At 41.3% G+C, this 20,158-nt stretch overlaps 2 protein-coding genes and 1 pseudogene across 2 annotated transcripts in view; 2 read left to right on the forward strand and 1 right to left on the reverse strand.

Annotated features, from left to right (window-relative positions):
- Window positions 1–1,326: 1,326 nt before the first annotated feature.
- LOC102875101 (E3 ubiquitin-protein ligase TTC3-like) lies at window positions 1,327–6,371 on the reverse strand. The gene is made up of 5 exons (XM_006886781.1): window positions 6,243–6,371; window positions 4,755–4,797; window positions 4,285–4,435; window positions 2,170–2,257; window positions 1,327–1,398 (listed from the first exon to the last, which is right to left on the reverse strand). Exons 1-5 carry the CDS (start codon window positions 6,369–6,371, stop codon window positions 1,327–1,329), a joined length of 483 nt encoding a protein of 160 aa, XP_006886843.1.
- A 3,885-nt stretch (window positions 6,372–10,256) lies between these two features.
- On the forward strand, window positions 10,257–10,643 carry LOC102874825 (annotated as a pseudogene).
- A 3,474-nt stretch (window positions 10,644–14,117) lies between these two features.
- The window catches only part of LOC102875645 (phosphatidylinositol N-acetylglucosaminyltransferase subunit P-like), a 24,243-nt gene continuing 18,202 nt past the window's right edge, over window positions 14,118–20,158 (forward strand). Inside the window, exon 1 of the mRNA XM_006886723.1 lies at window positions 14,118–14,274. Within this exon, the coding sequence (XP_006886785.1) occupies window positions 14,193–14,274 (82 nt within the window). The 5' untranslated portion in view covers window positions 14,118–14,192. The remainder of the gene's footprint in view (window positions 14,275–20,158) is intronic.

A 20,158-nucleotide genomic window follows, 5' to 3' on the forward strand; every position in this document is an offset into this window, starting at 1 on the left:
GCTTCTGTGATTCCAAAAACGTTGACTGCTGAGATTTTTCTTTTGACCAGTGTCTCTTAAGTTTAGTTGTGCTGTCTCCAAGGGAAGGTGACGTGCCCTGTAGAACTTCTGTGTAGATTATGCTGCGTATTTTGGACATTTCTTTACGTGTTTGTTCGCCATGTGAATGTCTTCTTTGGGGAAGTGTCTGTTCATATCCTTTGCCCATTTTGCAATTGGGTTGTTTATCTTGTTGTGGCGCGCATGTATTTTATGAATTCTAGATATAAGTCTCTTATCTGTTATGTCATTACAAAAGACTTTTTCCTAGTCTGTGACTTCCCTTTTTACCCTGTTGGAGAAGCTTTTGGATATTCATAGGATTTGAATTCTTAGAAGGTCCCATTCATCTGTTTTATCCTTTCCTGGTTGTAGGTGTGGTGTACATTTTTATGTTAGGAAATAGATCCTATATTTTCAGAACTTTATAATGTTTCCATGAACCAGGATCTAATTTTGAACTTATAACAGCTGTAACACATCCCCCCCTTTTATCTTTCTATGACAAACAACACTCCTGGTCTTTGCTGTGTCATGTCAAAACTATGGTAACAGTCATCTATCTGATCTCACAAAAACTAATCACAAACTCATGAACCACATTTAAACTAGCTGCTGTCAAATCAAGTATGATTCATGGCGAGTCCACGCATGTTGGAATAGGATTGTCAGTGGCTGATTTGTCAGTAGACTTTCAGGCCCCTTTTTCTGAGGCACCTAGGATGGATTCAAACCACCAACCTCTTTTTTTTTTAGCAGCAATTATGTTAATAGTTTGTACCACCCAGTACACCAAAGAGCAGAGTAAACAAACAAAACCAATAAACACACAGCTATTAGGTTCATTCTGAGCTATAGCAATCTTCCATTGGGTTTCCAAGACTATAAATCTTTATGGTAAGATACTACTCATCTTTCTACCATGGAGCAGTTGGTGGATTTGATCTGCTGACTTTTCAGTTAGCAGCCTGGTACATCACACATCATGCCACCAACAACTCCATAATTTGTTATAGAATCAGAACTGACTCATAGCTGATCCTCCTCCAGCAGGTTTTCAAGGAATGTGAATTACCCAGGAGGAGACTGTCCTGGGAGTAGCTGGTAGATTTGAGTCACTTGCCTTTGGGTTGGCAGTGCAAATCCTCACCTAAAGGCCACCAGAGTTCCTTAAATAGCAGAAATAGTTCCTTAATGTTACATGAATTCACCATCACTTTGACACAACTGAACTCACACAAATTTATCATAGTCACCCTCCCTTGCTCCATATACAGCTTTTAAAAATCACTGAAAAGGCTTTGAGCCTTTTTGTGCACTAAACTCATTCCCGTCTAGCTGACTCTGACTTGCAGCAACCTAGTAAGACAACAAAATTCTTTCACAGAACTTCCAATGCTGCCAAAGCAGACTGTCATGGCATGGCTGGTGAATCCATTTCACCAACTTTTCTTTTTTCCCATCGTTGTTTTTTTTTTTTACTACCAGCCAAGGGCTTTAACCACTATGCCACAGGTTTCGCACTAAAACAAACAACATAAAACCCCAAATCCCTACTGCCATTCAATTTCAATTCCATAGCAAATATACAAGAGAAAGTAGACACCCTACATTTAGTTGCTAAGGCTGTAAATCTTCATAGAGGCAGACTGCCTCATCTTTATCCTATAGAGCAGCCTCTCAGTTAACAGCGCAATGATTAATCCATCACACGAGCAGGAATTCTTCTTTCAAATAAAGCTAAATAAGAACTATATATACCTTCTCCAACTGACCTACTTAAAGACATACTTGTTTGTTGTCACGTGCCATCGAGTTGCTGCGACTCATAGTGACCCTTATGTACATTAACTCTGAAACTCATCCTGTCCTGAGCCAATTTCATTGTCTCTGACAGACCTACTCCCATTGTTCCAGTCACAGTGTCAATCCATGTCATCCTAGGTCTTCCTCTCCTGTGCTGCCCCTCCTCCCTTTCAAGCATGATGTCCCTCTCCAAGGATACTTAAGGGTGGATAAATTTTGCTCATACCCATGGCAAAGTCTATTAACTGCTACAGATACTGGCATGAACCTAACATAATAGAACTAAAGTTATTTAAATAGGAAAAAATATGCACTGTCACTTACCACAACTTTCTTTACCAAATCCATAATCTCTTCCATCAATTCAATATGCTGTAATTTCTCCAAACTTAGCTCACAGGCACGAGAATTCCTTAAAGACAATTTTTTTAAAGACAGTTAGATTCCATCAAGTCAAGTACAACCCATAAAAATGAGGGAAAGTCTGCTCTCAGGGACCTCTCTAGAGTACTAAAGAGTAACAGTATCAGTTATTAGAGACTAAAGTGTGCCTGATTCAGGCCATGATCTTCACAATTACTTGCTATGCATCAGAGAGCTGAACAATAACTAAGGATGACAGAAGGATCGATGCCTTTGAGTTGTGGTGCCGGAGAAGAATGTTGAACATACCGTGGACTGTCAGGAGAACAAACAGGTCCGTCCTGGAGAGGGTTAAACCAGGCTACTCCCTGGATGCAAGGGTTTTGAGGCAACGTCTCACATACTTTGGGCACATGGTGAGGAGGGATGAGTCTATGGAGAGGGACATCATACAGGAGGGGAAGACCCAGGATGAGATGGGTTGACTCAGTGACTGGAGCAATATGATTAGGTCTGTCGGAGACGCTGAGATTGGCTCAGGATAGGGCAGGTTTTGGAGCTAACGTACATAGGGTTGTTACAAGTCACAGGTGACTCGACAGCACACCACAACAACCAAGACAGGGAGGGTGGGGGCAGAAGAGTGAGCATGGGCAGGGGAAATCACATGGTAGCACATTTTGGTGGGTGGAGGGAGGGGTGGATAAAGGAAATGGGAAAGATCCAGCAGGGATCTGGAAAGACAGGGTGATTGTGGGCAAAGCTCAGCAATGATTAATTTTAAAAAACATAATGAATGAGAATGATTGTATGAGATACAATGTGAATGAAGGATGGTGTGAAACACAATGTATATGAACTTTGTTAATAGACCAAACTAAAAGAATTTTTTTTTAAAAATTAGGATCTCATATATTAAAATTCATTGAAATTTACACTCTAATTTGTTGTTGTTAGGTGCTGTAGAGTTGAATATGACTCATAGCGACCCTATGAACAGATGTGAACCCTGTCCTGTCCTATGCCATTTTCACACTTCCTGACACACAAGAGCCCATTGTGGCAGTCACCATGTAAATCCACCTAGTAGAGGGTCTTCCTCTCCTTTGCCACCCTCCACCTTTCCCAATATCATGTCCTTCTCCAAGGAATAGCTGCTCCTAACAATAGGCCTGAAGTATGTGAGGCAAAGACTCATCATCCTTGCCTCCAAAGAGCACTCCAGAGGCACCCTCTCCAAGACATATTTATCTGTTCTTCTGACAGTCCATGGGATGTTCAGTGCTCTTCTCCCATATCAAACTCAAAGACATCAATTCTTCTGTCATCCCTATTCATTGTCCAGTTCTCAGATGCATAGCAAGTGACTGGAAAAACCATGGCCTGAATCAGGCACACCTTAGTCTTCAAACTGACTCCCAATAATTTGAAGAGGTCCCTAACTGCAGACTTTCCCATTCTATTTATCTCCTGATTTCCTGACTGCTGGTACCAAGAGTGTTTACTGTGGAAACAAGTAGGATGAAGTTGTTGACAGTTTCAATCTCTTCTTCATGCACTATGATGTTGCCGATAATCCAATGGTAAGAATCTTTGTTTTCTTGACATTCAGATATAAATTTAAAATTTCATTTTCAAATTCAATTAAAATATGGAAGAAAAACGATATTCTCTCTTTTTCCTTCTTAGGAGCAATTATTTACTACAGGGACATAATTGTTGTTATGTGCCACTGAGTAGGCTATGACCCATAGTGACTCTATGAACAATATTAAACCCTTTTCTTTCTTCTGTGAAACAGCTGTTTTTTCCTGATTCAGCTTTAAGTCTAATGCTATTCAGAATTTCATGCATTATAGTATTATAATCATCACTGATTTAAACCTAAATCCCAAGTATTCACTTCTTCTGCCTTAATCTATTAAATAAGAGTCAAGTTGAAAAAAATAAAGAGTCAAGTTGAACAGTGTACCAGGGGACATAAGTTTCCCTCTATACTTGGCAGTCTTATGCTACATATACTAGGCAACATGCTTCTCATTCTTTATGCAAAATTACTACCATACAGTAACTTACTTGGCCTCCACAAAGGGATGTAACTGTGCTATTAAAGAACCATTTCCACGTTGAAATAGCAGTGGCCAGAAGACATATATTTTTATGGTATCACAGTACTCTTTCAAGACAGAAACTGGTTTCCGACACCATATGTGAGAAATGTCAAATTCTTCATTTTAAAAAAACACAAAACACAACACTCTAATTAATATCTTTACTTTGGAATTAATCAGGCCTATTAGTAGGAAAAAGGTAAAAACAGGAAATGGATAAAGAAAAGTAAGACACGCAGAACAAGGTGAAAATATCTTTAACCAGATAAAAATTTAAGACACAAGTCTTAAATAAAGCTGTAGTTTTAAAAGAATGGCTTTAGTTCTACAGTGAAAAGAATAATTTTTAAAAAATATCTAATCATCTATATTGTATAAGTGAATCTCCCTTTATAGTCTTTCAAATATTTAATATTAAAATATCAGTGTGCTCACCTAAATTTTTCTGACTTTGAATGTGATCTTTACGATGCTCATCCTAAAAAAGAAAAAAAAAATTCTCCTTTTTATTTGGTAAATGCAAAATTATAGTTCTTTATTTGAATTCTAAGAGACCATCAAGCACCAGAATAAATCATTTCAATGCATATTTGCATATTGTTGTTATTATGTGCCATTAAGTCACCTGTGACTCATAGCAAGTGATCCTGTGTCCAACAGCCCTAAACTCTGCTCTATCCTGTGCCAATCGTATTGTCTCTGACACATCTATCCCCGTTACTCCATTCACTGAATATCTTTTCAACCAATGAGTCTTTTAAAGGCCTTTTCCAAAGAGCTTCCCTGGAGTTTGTTTCTGCAGCTCCTTCCAAGATTTTCTAATGTTCCTGCAGAAAACAACCTTTTATCATCACTTATTCTCTGCTGCTCCCTTCTGAAATATTTTCAAAACTATATGTGTTGTTGATGTGAGGTGTCAAGTCAACTATGACTATGAGACCCTTGGAGCAAAAATCTGAACCTTGCCCTTTCTTTTTTTTTAACCTTACCCCTTCATACTCACAATCTCTGATATGCTCAAATCCACTGCTACAGTTACAGGGTCAACACATCTTATTGAGGGTCTTTGTGTTTTTCTCTGACCCGCCACCACCTCTCCCAGCTTGATGTCCTTTTCCAAGGACTGGCCTCTCTGAAAAATAGGCCTAAAATATAAGAAAAAGACTCACTATCTTTCTGTTCATTGAGTTTCCGGAGGTAAGCCATTTCGGAAGTGGATGCCACTCCTGCTTCCAAGCTTGTTTTAATTGGGAAGTTCCACCAAACATTGTCCACCATAGGTAACCATTATCACATTTGGCATATCAGTGTCGCAGTGTTTAGCATCACAACAACCATGAGTTGTTACCTCTGTACAGCAACGCACAGACCAGTGCTATACCACCTAGAAGAATGTTTGACAGAAAAACAATTTGAACCCGGCCTGAGGGCGGCAGATTAAAATCACCCACCTTCAGCTTGGTAGCATAACTTTCTGTCCATTAGACCAACGTAGCTCTATGTCATCGTTGTTATTGGTGTAAGGCAAAGATCGTAAAATGGCTTGCCTCCAGAAACTCTATGAACAGTGCTCAGGCCTTTCATTCATAGAGTTGCTATGAATCATCTGCAACACGACGGCACCTAACAACAACAAGGTCTTTGCCTTGAAGGAGTGCCCTGGCTGTACTTTGTCCAAGATAGACGTGTTTGTTCTCTTGCCTGTCCATAGGGTTGTTAGTACTTTTCTCCAACATCACAGTTCAAAAGTATTAACTCTTCTTCTGTCATCCTTATTCACTGTTCAACTTTCAGATGCATAAAGCAATTTTTTTAAACTATGTATACCCCTCCTATAAAGATCCATGTACCAAAAATGGCCTCTAAATCAGAAAGCCTTTAAGAAGATACTATTAAAGACCAAAAATTAACAAACCTACTTACCACTACATTACTGTTAACTTGAGTCAAACGAACACAATGATGGGTCACAGATCCAGTAGCAGAATCCCAATCCTCCATATTTCTGCAGTCTTCTAGCACAGCATAATCCCCTATAGTGAGATCTTCCATGATCAGTTCAGCAGTGGCACATGATCCTAAGTGAACAACAGAAACCCAAACTGCTGATCAAATTCTTTGAAACTGGTAAAGAACTGCACTGCTAATGCAAAGGTATGCAGTTCGATCCACCAGCTCCCTCTGCAGGAGAAAGATGGTCAGTCTCCTCCCTCACGACTTACTGCCTCTGAGAACCCTCCAGAGGGTCATCTATGGGTGGGCTCCAATTCTACGGTACACAGCAATAACAATAAATACAACCTGAGCCAAAACACATCTGAAGCATTTTTCAGTGTGTTTCTGTCTTGGGAAAAGAGGCAGGCGGGGTTGAATTTCTCAATCTCTTAACTCCCACTTGCACTCCCAAACATTCCAACCTGTAATAATCCCTCACCAAATAGTCTCACAACCACATTTTCAAATGTTAAGTTTTAAAACGAATTCTGTCTAATGGAAAGGCATTAGAACTAGAGTTTGAGAATAATATTCCTCCCTGAGGAATTTCAATAAAAAGACATATTTTTTAAAACTATGCAAGCTTAACTACAAGACTTAAGTATCACTGAATAATAATAAAAGTAGCATTTTATTACTTTTAGCTCTCTCCCACACAATGGTTTCCTTTTCCTATCATCACTATTACTACCATTAATAACATTAATTCTACTTTTCTCTTTACCACTGTTGCCACCACTGCTAAGGTAAAGTATCTTTTTTCTGAAATTGTCACCATCAACTCTGAAAATATCAATCTAGTTCTCTAACTGATCTTTCTTATGTCCAATTTGCTGTATAAAAACCTTTAAATATCAAACCCACAGAACATCTACTATTTTTTCCTAGAAAAATATTTATACTGTTTTATACACATTCATTACCTCAATAACCCTCACAAAAATTTATCTTGGTGGGTCAGATCATCACCATCTTCTTCACAGTCCAGAGTTTCCTTAACTAAATTAAGTAATTTATCTAGGAAGGACTCAGACAGATACTCAAATACATTATTTCATGCTATCTCCCTTTCCTTGTCAATATTAACGATATACACCTCTCGGTTAGTCTTGTGTAATAATAATAATATCAGAAGCTTCAGTACATCTCAAGCCACTAAGCAGGTCAAAACTATTTCTTAAATCATTAATTCTGATCAGCTCCCTAGCCAAAAGATATTCCGATTTAAGCTTCCTCTATCTCTTACCAAGCAAGATGAAATTATTGACAGCTTCAATCTTTTCTCCATCTATCATAATGTTGTCTGTTGTCCTCTTAAGGACCTCTGTTTTCTTAATGTTGAGATGTAATCCATCCTGAAAGTTGTAGTCCTTGATCTTTTGCAGCAAATGTTTCAAGTTCTCCTCACTTTCGGGAAGCAAGGTTGTGTCATCTACATAACACAGGTTACTGATGAGTCTTCCACCAATCCTGATGCCACACTCCTCTTCATGGAATCCCGCTTCACATATTCTTGTCTCAGCAGAGTGACTGAATAGGTATGGAGAAAGAATATATCCCTGATGCACACCCTTCCTGATTTAAACCATATAGTTCCCTTGCCCCATTCAGACGATAGCTTCTTTGATCTAAACATAGATTTCATATGAACACAATTAAGTATTCTGGGTTGCACTGGGCAGGTCTGCTGTCAGGGACCTCTCCAATTAAGAGTAATGTCAGCTTGAAGACTAAGGGGCACATAATTCAGGGTTGGGTCTTTTCAATGAGCTGCTATGTGAATATGAGAGCTATAAAAAGGAGAATAATTGATACCTCTGAGTTGCGGTGCTGGAGAAGAGTACTGAATATCCCATGGACTGTCAAAAGAATAAACAGATGTGTCTTGGACAAAGTACAACCAGAGTGCACCTTGGAGGCAAAGATGAAGAAGACTTGTCTCGCATACTTGGGATGTGTTGGTAAGAGAAGCTATTTCTTGGAAAGGAACATCTAGCTTAGAAAGAGGGAGGTTCAGTGAAAGAGAAGAACCCCAATGAGAAAGACTGACACAGAGACTGCAGCAATGGGCTCATGTGAGTCAGAGATGATTAGGATGGGACAGGATAAGATAGAGTTCAGTTCTGTTGTTCATATGGTCACTACAAATCATCCTCACCTTGACAGCACCTAACCCCTATTGCCTACCACACAGCCTCTAAAAACCCCCTAAAGGGTCAGCTATGAGTAGGTTCCTACTCAACAGCACTTAACAACAGCAACATGTTCTACCACATCTCTTCTTCAACCAAAGCAAGAACTCTTCTTTCTCCCATTTTAACATTACATTCATGTTCACTGGCTCTTCCCAGCCATTTGGTTTCCACATCTACTATTCAAAGGGAGCTCTGGTGGCTTAGTGGTAAGAAGCTGTGCTGCAATCCAGAAGGTATGCGGTTTGGATGGACCAGTGGCTCCATGGGAAACAGGGGGCAATCTTCCATGTGATTAACTGCCTCTGAAAACCTGCGGGAGGGTCAGCTACGAGTTGGTTCTGACTCGACAGTACACAACAACCACCACCACCTGGTTAACTGGTTAACACATGAAAGTGTTTGAAACAGTATATGGTATAAAGGGAAAGCTATCAATGCCAATATACTAGTTAACATGTCTATTAGGTTAACGTTGTAGTCTCCTAACTTGTCTCCTTTTTTCCAATCTTGGCATCTTCTAAAACTTAGACCAAGGAATTCTACTATTCAAATAATTGAGTAACTTCCCTTCATTTTTGAAGTCCAAACTCCTTGGCACAGCACATAAGGCTTTCTGTAGTCCTGTTCTGCTGTTCTGTCCTGTGACTCCATGACATCTCTGGGTAGCAACTAGCCACACCTAATTGCTTGTCACACCTTAACAAAGCTAATGCCAACCAACTTGAATACTCAACTCCTATATAAAAACATATCTTAATGTTATCACAACACTAAGCCTATTTCTGCACCTCTTATCTGCAAATCCACAGTAAAGACCATGACATAGCTCTCTGACAGCAATCTTCACATTACCTGGTCATCACAGGTTTATCTCTGTGAGGTCCAAAGGGTACAGTGAGGTTGTTCATCTTCATTTGTTAGCTCAGTTCCCCCAACTCTTTCACTCACAAAGTGAAGGCAAAGGAAAACAATTTTGCCAAACAACTCTTAACTTTAGTAAAATTGTTTTAATAGGGAAATATATAGTATTTTAAAAAAACTCTGTTTGGCACAATTTTTTTTCCTAATTACAAATTAAAGAGGCTACTAAACTAAATAGACACTACTAAAACTAAGTACTAAAATCCAAGACTTGTTTCTCACTTAAGGTAAATAAGATAACTCTCCTACTGAGGAGAGTGCATTCTAGGGTTGTTTTTTTTTAATATTTAGGATAAGATATATCAAGCAAACAGCAATAAAAAAAAGAATAAGACTAGCAATATTACTTTATGATAAATAGATATCAGTACAATAAGAGACAAGGAAGGGCACCCTATAATGACCAAAGGGTCAAATGAACAAGGAGACATAGCCATAATTAGTATCTACAAAGTTAAGTTCTGGTGGCCTAGCGAGTGAAGAGTTACACTGCCAAACCAGGCAGGTAGCTTAAACCCATCAGCTGCTCTGAGGGAGAAAGATGAGCAAGCTCCTCTCCTGTAATTTACAGACTCTGAAAATTCCCTAGAGGGTCAACAGCTCCCAGAGCTCAAACAGTCAGAGAAGCATCCCCTTTGGGTTAGCAGCACAATTCTACAATACCAACGTAGCTCACTCATATGTAAACTATGTTGGGAAAAGAGAATTTTTACCATGCAGAAGAATGAGTCAGGATCCACACTTCACACCATATACAAAACCCAGTTCAAGACAGATCAAAGGCTCAAATGTTACAATCCTTTGCCCTCTTCCTTTCCAGCCTGGTTCCGGCATTATGGGCCCCGCAAAGAAGGGTGGTGAGAAGAAGAAAGGCCGTTCTGCCATCAACGATGCGGTGACCAGAGAGTACACCATCAACATTCACAAGTGCATCCATGGAGTGGGATTTAAGAAGCATGCTCCTCGGGCACTAAAGGAGATCCGGAAATTTGCCATGAAGGAGATGGGAACACCAGATATTCGCATTGACACCAGGCTTAACAAAGCTGTCTGGGCCAAAGGAATAAGGAATGTCCCATACCGCATCCGTGTACAGTTGTCCAGAAAACGTAATGAGGGTGAAGATTCCCCAGACAAGCTGTATACACTGGTTACCTATGTACCTGTCACCACTTTCAAAAATCTACAGACCAACAATGTGGATGAAAACTAATAGCTGATTGTCAAATAAAGTTATAAAACTGGAAAAAAAAAAGGCTCAAATGTGGAGACACTAGAGAGAAAGACCCTCAATGAGATGGATTGATTCAGTGACTGGGGTAATGGGGATAGGTATCAATCTCACTGTCTCTACACACCCATCCCGATTACCCCAGTCACTGAATCAGTCCACCTCATAGAGGGGTCGTAGTTAAAGGAATTTCTCGATCTGTCTTGACATACAATGTTGTGACAGGATAATATCCATACGCATACAAGGAAGTCCAGTGAATACCACTATCATTCAAATATATGCACCAACAACCAGAGCCAAAGAGGAAGAAATAGATTATTTCTACCAACTTTTGTAGTCAGAGATCGATCAAACATGTAATCAAGATGCATTAATAATAATGGGTGACTGGAATGCAAAAGTAGAGAACAGAGAAGAAGGATCAGTAGTTGGAAAACATGATCTTGGTGATAGAAATGAAGCTGGAGATAGTGAGACAGAATTTTGCTCAATGATTTATTCACTGCAAATATGTTTTAAAAGAATGAGTCACAGACAAAACAAATATCTAATTTTTAAATAAATTTTAAAATGTGAAGCAAATTTAAAAATGTGATAGTATTAAACTATACATATGTAGTTTAATACTATCATAAAAAAGTAAAAACAGATCACAATATATTGTTTAAGGATTCGGAGTGGTTAACACATAGAACAAGCAAGGAAATTAATACATTGAATGCAGTTATAAAAGGATGGGGAGGAGCAGGAAACATCCTCAACATATGCAAGATCTCCTTTCTTTTAAAGACAAACAACCTGAAGTAAATTTGACAAAATGTGTGCATCTGTAAGAGCTGACTTATAGATTGGTTAAATTCTTTTCTGTACTTAGGTATGGAATGACCCAGAAATTAAAAAGAAAAAGAAAAAAAAAAAACAGGAAAGAGTAAGAAAATTGTATAAGAGAGAAAAAAGCCAAAATTCAGTCCTTGACTGTAGAGCACAAATTCTGGAGCACTCAAGAAGAGTTATGGTGTTAGGCACCATTAAGCAGACCTTCCAGCAAGTTTTCAGAGGCAATAAATCACACGGGAGTTGACTGCCTGTCTCCCATAGAGTAGCAGAGAGGTTTGAACCACATAACTTCAGGTGGGCAGTGCAACCCCTTACTACTAAGCCACCAGAGCTCCCTCGAGAGGAATAGTGAGTCTAATAAAGTAGACATTTCTGTCCCTGTGTATCTTACAATTAATCTTACTTTCTTTAATATTCAAATTTCTTGCAGTCAAAAACGTCCTAAATAGTAGCAAACTGCACCCAAAGGAGAAGTAACCTTTTTTAAGATTTCTACTTTGTTACCCTCACCAGGAATGTTCGGCCATCAGAAAAGGTCATTTGGGAGGTCTGGTGGCTGAGCGGAAAGAAGCTGCACTCAAATCTACCAGATGCTCTCAGAAGAAAAGATGGGCTATCTCCTCCCGTACCATTTACTTTCTCTGAAAACCGCTGGGGGCTCAGCCATGAGTCGGTTCTTACTCTATGACAACCACCACCACCACCACCTTGTTTCCTTCACCAGGATGTTGGTTAAAATCAGAAGACGTCATTTATGTGAATGCCTGAAAACCTTACCAAACCAAAAGAGGTTTCCAAGAACGCTTGGGGTAGGTTACAAGGTATCTGCCTCATTGACAGGTGCACATATTGAGGGAGTTACAACCTGAAGGACTATGAGCCATAAGAGAACTCTGGAAAACGTCCGCCACAGTGGTAATCAGCCCAAATTCACCTACGTCTTGGCTCGGTTTTAGTCCCTTTATTTTATCCAAGGGAGCTGTGGTGGTTTAGTAGCAGTCTCACTACCTAATCCAAAGAAACATGGTTCAAATCCACAAGATGCTCCGCGGGATAAAGATGGGCTATCTCCTCCCGTGTGATTTACTCTTTCTCAAAACCACGTGGAGGGTCCTACAATAACATTTTATTCCAGGGACACACTGGCTCAACAGGCCACACTTGGCGAAGCTGCGGGTGGGAACCGGTCTGGTCCTCCCGTTTCTTCGCGTTTCTTTCCGGGAGAAGCAAGCAGAGCTGCACTGGGCTTAGGTCTCAGGAAAAAATACGTGGCAGACAACGGAGGGAACACAGAGAGTGGGAAGTGCATGAATGCTTCAGAACATTCGCGAATGAGAACCCGCACACGCACGTGCCCATTCGGACGGAAGACAATCCAGGTGAGGGTCAGGGTAGAGGTGCAGCTACGTGCACCCCTCTGGGAGGGGCAGTGACCCCCAAAGGGGTCTACCCACCGAAGCTGGGAGAAGGGGCGCCAACGCTATGGCTCTGAAGGACTGACGCAGACCACAAAGAGGGTGTCGCGACGGAAATACACAGGTGCGCAGTGTGTGCCAGTGGGTCCCCTCCACAGTGGTGTCACCTACACCCGGGGACAGGGTGCTTGTGGACAGCAGGGGATGTGCATCCAAAAGGCAAACTCCTACCTTCCTGCATACCCTCAGAGCAGTGCATAAGGATGTGACATCCCAGTGCACGCTGACAACCCGGTGGGCACTGCAGTGAGAAGCGCGGGGGCAACGCGCACACATCTACATACTCATGCAGGGGTTGCAGAGGACTAGATCCTCGTTCCTCGGAAATCGTAGGTGCAGTGGGACACGATGACCTACGAGCCTGGGGCGCACTTACCAGGGCCTGCAGTCCGCAAGCCTCGGAAGGGGACCACAGCCATCTCCGCAGCCGCCGCAGCCACTGCAGCAAACCCTGCGCGTCAGCCTGGAGGGGGCGGGACTGGAGGCAGACGGGTCACGTGGGACAGAGACACGCACGCGCAGTCCGGACATCTCCGCCTCGCCTGTCGCGGCGTCTGGTGGAGCCTGTCTCCTCCGGAGCACCGGCCGTGCCTCTCTCCCCCGAGCTGCTGGTGACCGGCGTCGCAGTGTTCGCGTGCGCTTGAGGAACAGAGGAGGGCTGGCGGGTTCGTCAGCCCTTTGCTTTTCTCTCATTCTGTCCTCTCACTCCGATGCAGTTCCCTAGTCAGCGCCTGCGCAGAGGATTCAGCGCAGGTGGCTGAAGGAAGGAGAGAGCCCGGGGTGAGCGCTTGGAGGGCTCTGATAGAGGGCGTACCCCACCAATCTTTAAAGGAAGCGTCGAGTGAGACGCAGAGCCCGAGAGAGGGCAGGGATCAGGCCTGACGAAGTGGTGCTCTCCAGGCGCGAAGGTTTGGATCGGGGACGCTTGCGCCAGTCTGCCCTCTCTCTTGTCCACCGCACTGGGGACACAGCTTGCAGGGCTGGAGCGGCGCTCTGACTGCCTCGCTCGTCCCGTCTGCAGCAGCTTGTGCCGCGCTGGCCTGGGCGCTCGAGCACGGGGGCGTGGGGTGGAGTGAGGGCAGGGTGGCAGTTTGCGATGGTTTCCGCTGAAATAAGGCAACACCTCTTCCCTTTGCAAAGCAATGTTAAAATGGACGGGAAGTAAATCGCTGATGAACTGTTTCTTTTCCACAGATTGTCTAAACCCACAGGGAAAATGGTGGAAAATTCACCGTCGCCGTTGCCAGAAAGAGCGATTTATGGCTTTGTTCTTTTCTTAAGTTCCCAATTTGGCTTCAGTAAGTATATTTTTAGTGGGTGACTAGGAGCGCTTCTGGTGTTCAATAACTAGGAACTGTTGCATTTGTACCTAGAAAGTATAGATATAATTGATTCTTCCAGGATTCAAGGTATGCCAGATACTGGTGTAAGAGTTTTAATGTCAGTATTTGTTTGCACAAAAACAGGCCCGATGGCAGAGATATTTGGTGACCTAAGAAAGCAGTTAGAATCCACCTAAGCTCTTAAGGGAGAAAGATGGGCGATCTCCTTGCGAGTGATTTACCTCCTAAAGGTCAGCTGTCAGTTCAAACTCGGTGACTCAGAGGGATTTTTTTTTTTATTTTTTCTTTTTTCATTTTGACACTTGATGGCAAAGTGACTAAAGTCCGGTTCTTGCACTTTTGGAGGGCCTGGTCTTGTGGACCAACCAGATAGACAATCTGTGATTAATGGTGAGTTGATAAGTGTAGTGGAAGTCTAAAGGGAATACATTGAAATCAAACACGTAAATCAGAGTTCCACTGTTCTCCAGGGATAGTCTCTCGAACACTTAACACTGATTACAGATAAAAAAGTAAAAAGGAAGAGAAATTTTATAGATCAAGAAAGTGTGGCTAGATTGAGAAGTGGAAGGGTTTTATGTGGCTTCAGTACATGTAGGAATTGAGGAGTGATGGGAAATAAGCTAGAGAAGCCCCTTTGAAAGATGTATCCTTAAATCGTGAATCTCACTTAATCCTCAAAATGTCCTGTTTTATAGATAAGAAAACAGACTGTCCCTGAGACACTAATATGTCCAGTCTACCAAAAATCCAAACCCATTGCTGTCTAGTCTATTCTGATTCATAGCAACCTTCTAGAACCGAGTAGAATTGCCCTGTTGGGGCGAGCTCTGGTGGCCTAGTGGCAAGAAGCTGCACTGCAATCCCAGAGGTACAGGGTCGAATCCATTAGATGCTCTGCCAAAGGAGGAGAGATCTGATTTGATGGTACAGGTGCACACACGAATAAAATTAAAAAAAAATATTTTAAAAGAATTGCCTCATCGGGCTTCCATGGCTGTAATTCTTTTGGAGAACAGATTGTCCCATCTTTCTCTTGCAGAGCATTTGAGGGGTGTGGCGGGGTCCACGCTCTGAACCTTTGTCTTGGCAGCTGAGCATTGAACCAGTGTACCTCTGTGGCTTGTCCAGTCACTCAGCAGCCTTACATCTCCCCATAAGGATTCTGGAATTAAAAGGGAAACAAAATAACGAAAAATGATTACCTCTTAACAAGTCTGGAATTTTCTGAAAAGTTGGGGTATGAGGACAGAGGAACTTTAACTAAAAAGCCTCCGCTTTAGAAACTATCAGTATCACTTGGAAATGGTTTAAGGACCGAGTTAGTAAGATATTCTGTAGAGTGAAGTAATTATGTTGTGGTTAGTGGTCAACAACAAGTCAGTCCCAGATCATGGCAACCTCACGCTGAGCAGAACAAACCATCATCTGGTGCTGGGCCATCAATTCTGGGTCAAGCTGTTGTGATTTTTAAAAATTCTGTTATGAAATTCCTTATTTGTAAAAGGGATGGCAGAATGGCTGATAACATTTATTGGTCTGATGGGAACCAGATACTCAAGTCTTTTTAAGGTAGGTAATGTCATTATTCCTCTACGGTCAAATAAATTTTCTTTTAAAAAACCCAGGCCCACCACCAGGCTCTCATTGGCTCCAACAAGAGGCTTCCAGCCCACACTCAGCACCAACCAAACAGCTTCGAGCCTGGTTTGGTTTTGTTTTTTTTTTTTAATTTTAATTTTCTTTTTAAATTATCTTTGAAATGAACATCCTCCCAAGTAGTACAGCACTGTTTGTCATTTTGCTGTACTGAGTTAATTTGAGATTGCTGTGATACTGAACAGTGTGCCACTGGTATGTCCAAGGCCATAATGGTTACACAAATGTTACACATGGTTGATAATGTTTGGTCAAGCTCACAGGTTAAGACAGGCTTGGAAGCAAGAGTGCCATGCACATCTAAACATGCCTGTGAAAACTCTATGAACTTGGAGAAAGGACAATATTTATAGAACAAGGTTAAGGTCTTTTGTTTATAGGGTCACTACTGAGTAACACTTAACAACAACAACATATAATGCTAGGCCCTTGTCTCCATTATGGAGTTGGATGAAGTGGCTGGACTCTGTAAGATAGTGCTCTTGTTTTGGTTGAGAGTCTGTGTGGAATGTTTGGTTGTTTTTTATGTAAGCCTCTTGATTAGAGTCAACAAGACCTCCTGGAGGGCCCTTGTATTTAAAAGTTGGGCCTGAGGGATTATATTTTTATCCCTTGTTACTATATTTTGGAGGAACCATCTTCTAAGTCATACAGCACTCTTTTGACTATTTGCTGTGATGAAGTAATCTGGGTTTGCTGTGACACTGAACTTTGTGCCATTAGGATCTCAAATGCCATAATGGCTGCCTTTGGTGGACAGTGTTTGGTGGCACTCCCAGTTTCAGACAGGTTTGGAAGCAGGACTGTCATCCACTTCCTAAACAACATGCCTCTAGAAACTCTATGAACTTTGAGAAACAACGATAGTTACAGAAAGGCTTCAGGTCTTTTGTTTATAGGGTCACTATGTGCTTGTCTAGACAACAATCAACAGCAATCAACAATGTCATTATGGTCCTCACCTTACACTTGAGACTACTAAAGCACAGATGGATTTAAGAAACATTCCCAGACACTCAAAAAGTAAAACCAAACCGATCACCAGTGAAATTTGTACTCATGGAGACCCTCTAGGACCATAGAGACCCTGTAGAACCATAGTCTTTCCAAGGTTATTATCTATAGAAACAGACTGCCCCAGTTGGTGAGTTTAAACTGGTTACCTTGGTTAAAACTCAGACACTAACCACCATACCACCAGGGTTCAAATATCACACAGCCAGCGGGGCTATGAGTCTAGGTGCACTGGCTTTCTGTACTATTAATTGCTTTACTTTGCTCCCTCTTGTAGGTTGTTGTGAGGATTCATTGGGGTAATTAATAAAGCATAGTACTCAATTGGCATACGTTAAGTATTAAAAAGAGTGACTACTGCTGTTTTTTATTAACATTAATGAATTTTGTAATCTTATTCTGTAGAGAATTTGAATGATTAGAAACTATACAAATAAATATATAGGTAAAAATTAATTCAACTATTGACCACTTGATATGACCAAGACGAAGTTGGGTGACTTTTAGTTTGTGGCCCTCTGGCCAGTCTTTCATTGTTTTTGTTCAGACCTTCCTCTAGGTCGTATAGCCCTGGAGTACAAGTTGCCGTCCCGCGGTCACTTGTGGTTGCTGTGAGGCTGAACACTGTGACATGGATGTGTCAAATGCGTTAATGGTTGGCTACCCAATGCGGACTGAGAGTGGGATGGAGCTCCCCGATTAAACAAGCATGGAAGGAGGAGTGGCATCCACTTCCATAACAGCTTGCCTCCTATGAAACTGGAGAGAGGATGAAAGGAACCCAAGCATCGAGGACTCTCCTTCATAGGGTCGCTATGAGTCGCCTGAGACTCGACAGCACTTAACAACATTGACCACTTACCATGGTCAGGTACTATATATAAGTCTAGGAAGAGCAAAACTAAAATTTACTGTCTCACAGTTTTCATTCTAGTAGAGGTAGACAATGAACAATAAATGAAACATACCATGTCCTGTGATAATATGTACTATGGGAGACATTAAGGACAAAGGGTAAGAGATAGAAAAAGGTTATTCAGTTAAAGCGAGCAGTCAGAAGTACCTTACTGAGATGGAAGTTTGAGCAGATGTGAAAACAGAGGTGTCTGGGTGATTCTTGAGGAAAAGAGCATCATAGAGAAAGAAACCTGCCTAAGAGTTCATAAGAGTGGCAAGTAGCTAGTCTGAAAAAGTCAAAATAATGATATCAACCAGTGCTGGGCTCTTATGATAAAACAGTTATGGCACAGCAGGAGGATTGCATGATTTGTGCATTGAAATATTGATTTGGAAACAAGATAATTATAGATCATGATGATGGCTTTAAGTAAAGGGAAAGTGTGTGTGTCTGTTTGTCTGTATGTCTGTGACAGTGTATGTGAGCCTCTTTGCGTGTGTCTGTGGGTGTGTCTATGTGTATGTTGGTGTGTCTGTGTGTGTGTGTGTATGTCTGTGATAGAGAGACTAGGGGTCAGGAAAAGCCTTTGAGATGATGATATGTAAGTTGAAACCTCTTTTGATGGACAGAAAAGGGACAAACCATTGAAAATCAAAGGGAAGAACAGATGTTTCCAGGCAAACAGCATTGCAAAGGCCCCGAGTGGAAAAGGTTGTATGAAGTGCAGAAAGAAGACTACTGTAGCTGGAAAATAGTGCACAGAGATTAGAAATTACATTGGAGAGAGGGACACAAACCAGATTGTTTAAGTCTTTACAGATCCTGGGGAAAGAGCTTGGATTTTATTCTAAGGGCACTGAAGCCGTTGAACTGGAAAATGTTGTGATTCAATTGATATTTTTAGAAAATTATCCTGTACTTTGTGGAGAATTAACGTGGCAAGCATTATCTTTGGTGTTAAAATGACTAGTCACCCAATTTGAAAATGTAAAACTTGGCTATCAATCCTCACATAACCTGTTCCTTTTCACCTTAACTCATTCATTCATTTCTGTCACTACTGTGGGCCTTAGTGATCTGATTTTGTCACCCTAAATATATCCTCCATGGGAGTTCTAGGGGTCTGTACTGTGTTGCACTCCTAACCAAGTACATCCTCAACATAGTTACATAGCAACCTACTCCCATTCAAATCTGAGCTTTCTTGCTTGTAACCTCTTTGGTGGGAGCATGAATAGTTATTTCTATAAATGGTTTATGCATTATTTTTCTCTCTTAATCTTTTATGTTCATGTTCCTTGTACAAGTGCTTTTGCAACCTGGGCTGCTTATTTTTCCAGCTTTGTATAACAACCCTTCCAGCAAATCTTAACTACTTATGGAGCTCTGTAAATACATCACATGCTTTCTCACCTCCCTGATTTTATTAAGGCTCTTTCTCCTTCTTGGAATGTTTTTCCCACTGTCTTTTTCTCTTGCCCTAGCAGTTGACTGTGTGTAGTTTACCTCTGCACATCCTTTGACTCAGCTCAGGCATCACTGTCAGAAAGCCTGTTCTCAGTCTTACCTTATTTTTATGTTCAGCACAGTACTTGTTTTACAGTGGTCTGTAAGTACCATAGAATGAACAGACTTGCTTCATGATGCAGCTTTATAACTTTTATTTTAAGACTTACATCAAGTTACTAAAATTTGCAAAGCCTCCATCTATTTAATCTGTGAACTAGGGATAATAATAGTAGCTCCCACCTCATAGGGCTTTTAAGAGGCTTAGATATTACTCTTGTCACCACATTTGGTTTGTGTGTCTATCTCCAAGCCTAGTTGCTTAATTTCCTGATAATTCTTCCTTCTCATTGCCTTCAATCCAGAACTGACTCATCACTAAGCTTCTCTCAGGTTTCTGAGACTGAATCATACGGGATGTGATTGCCCATCTTTCTCCCATGGAGCCACTAGTGGATTCAAATCACCAGAGAGATGAGGCTTTTGGTTTAGCATTGCAACTCCTTGTAGACTGTAACACCAGAGCTCCCTTCTCTGAGAATGTTGTTGTGTACCCTCAAGTAGGAACTGACTCATAGCTGACTCTCCAGTGGATTTTCAGACACAGGTGGATTCACACCAAGTGCAAGGAACATAATCTCCTCTTAGTTCCTCTCTTGCCTTCCTCTCCAGGAGCCCTAACCATACACATTTTTTACCTGGTTAACCCCCTACCCATCATTCACATTTTGCCTCCACCTGTCTAGGTTAAAGTTTTCTTTT

Source organism: Elephantulus edwardii, unplaced genomic scaffold, assembly GCF_000299155.1.
Source record: "Elephantulus edwardii isolate Elephantulus edwardi_28Jun2011 unplaced genomic scaffold, EleEdw1.0 scaffold00051, whole genome shotgun sequence".
NCBI classification, from domain to species: Eukaryota; Metazoa; Chordata; class Mammalia; order Macroscelidea; family Macroscelididae; genus Elephantulus; species Elephantulus edwardii.

Bases quoted from the DNA above. Each gene is read 5' to 3' on its own strand.
- LOC102875101 (XM_006886781.1), bottom strand. From the start codon at position 6,371: ATGGAAGATCTCACTATAGGGGATTATGCTGTGCTAGAAGACTGCAGA. The intron at 4,798-6,242 runs GTAAGTAGGTTT...TTTCTTTTTTAG, and splicing joins AAGTTAACAGTAATGTAGTG to GATGAGCATCGTAAAGATCA. The intron at 2,258-4,284 runs GTAAGTTACTGT...ATTGTCTTTAAG, and splicing joins CATCCCTTTGTGGAGGCCAA to GAATTCTCGTGCCTGTGAGC.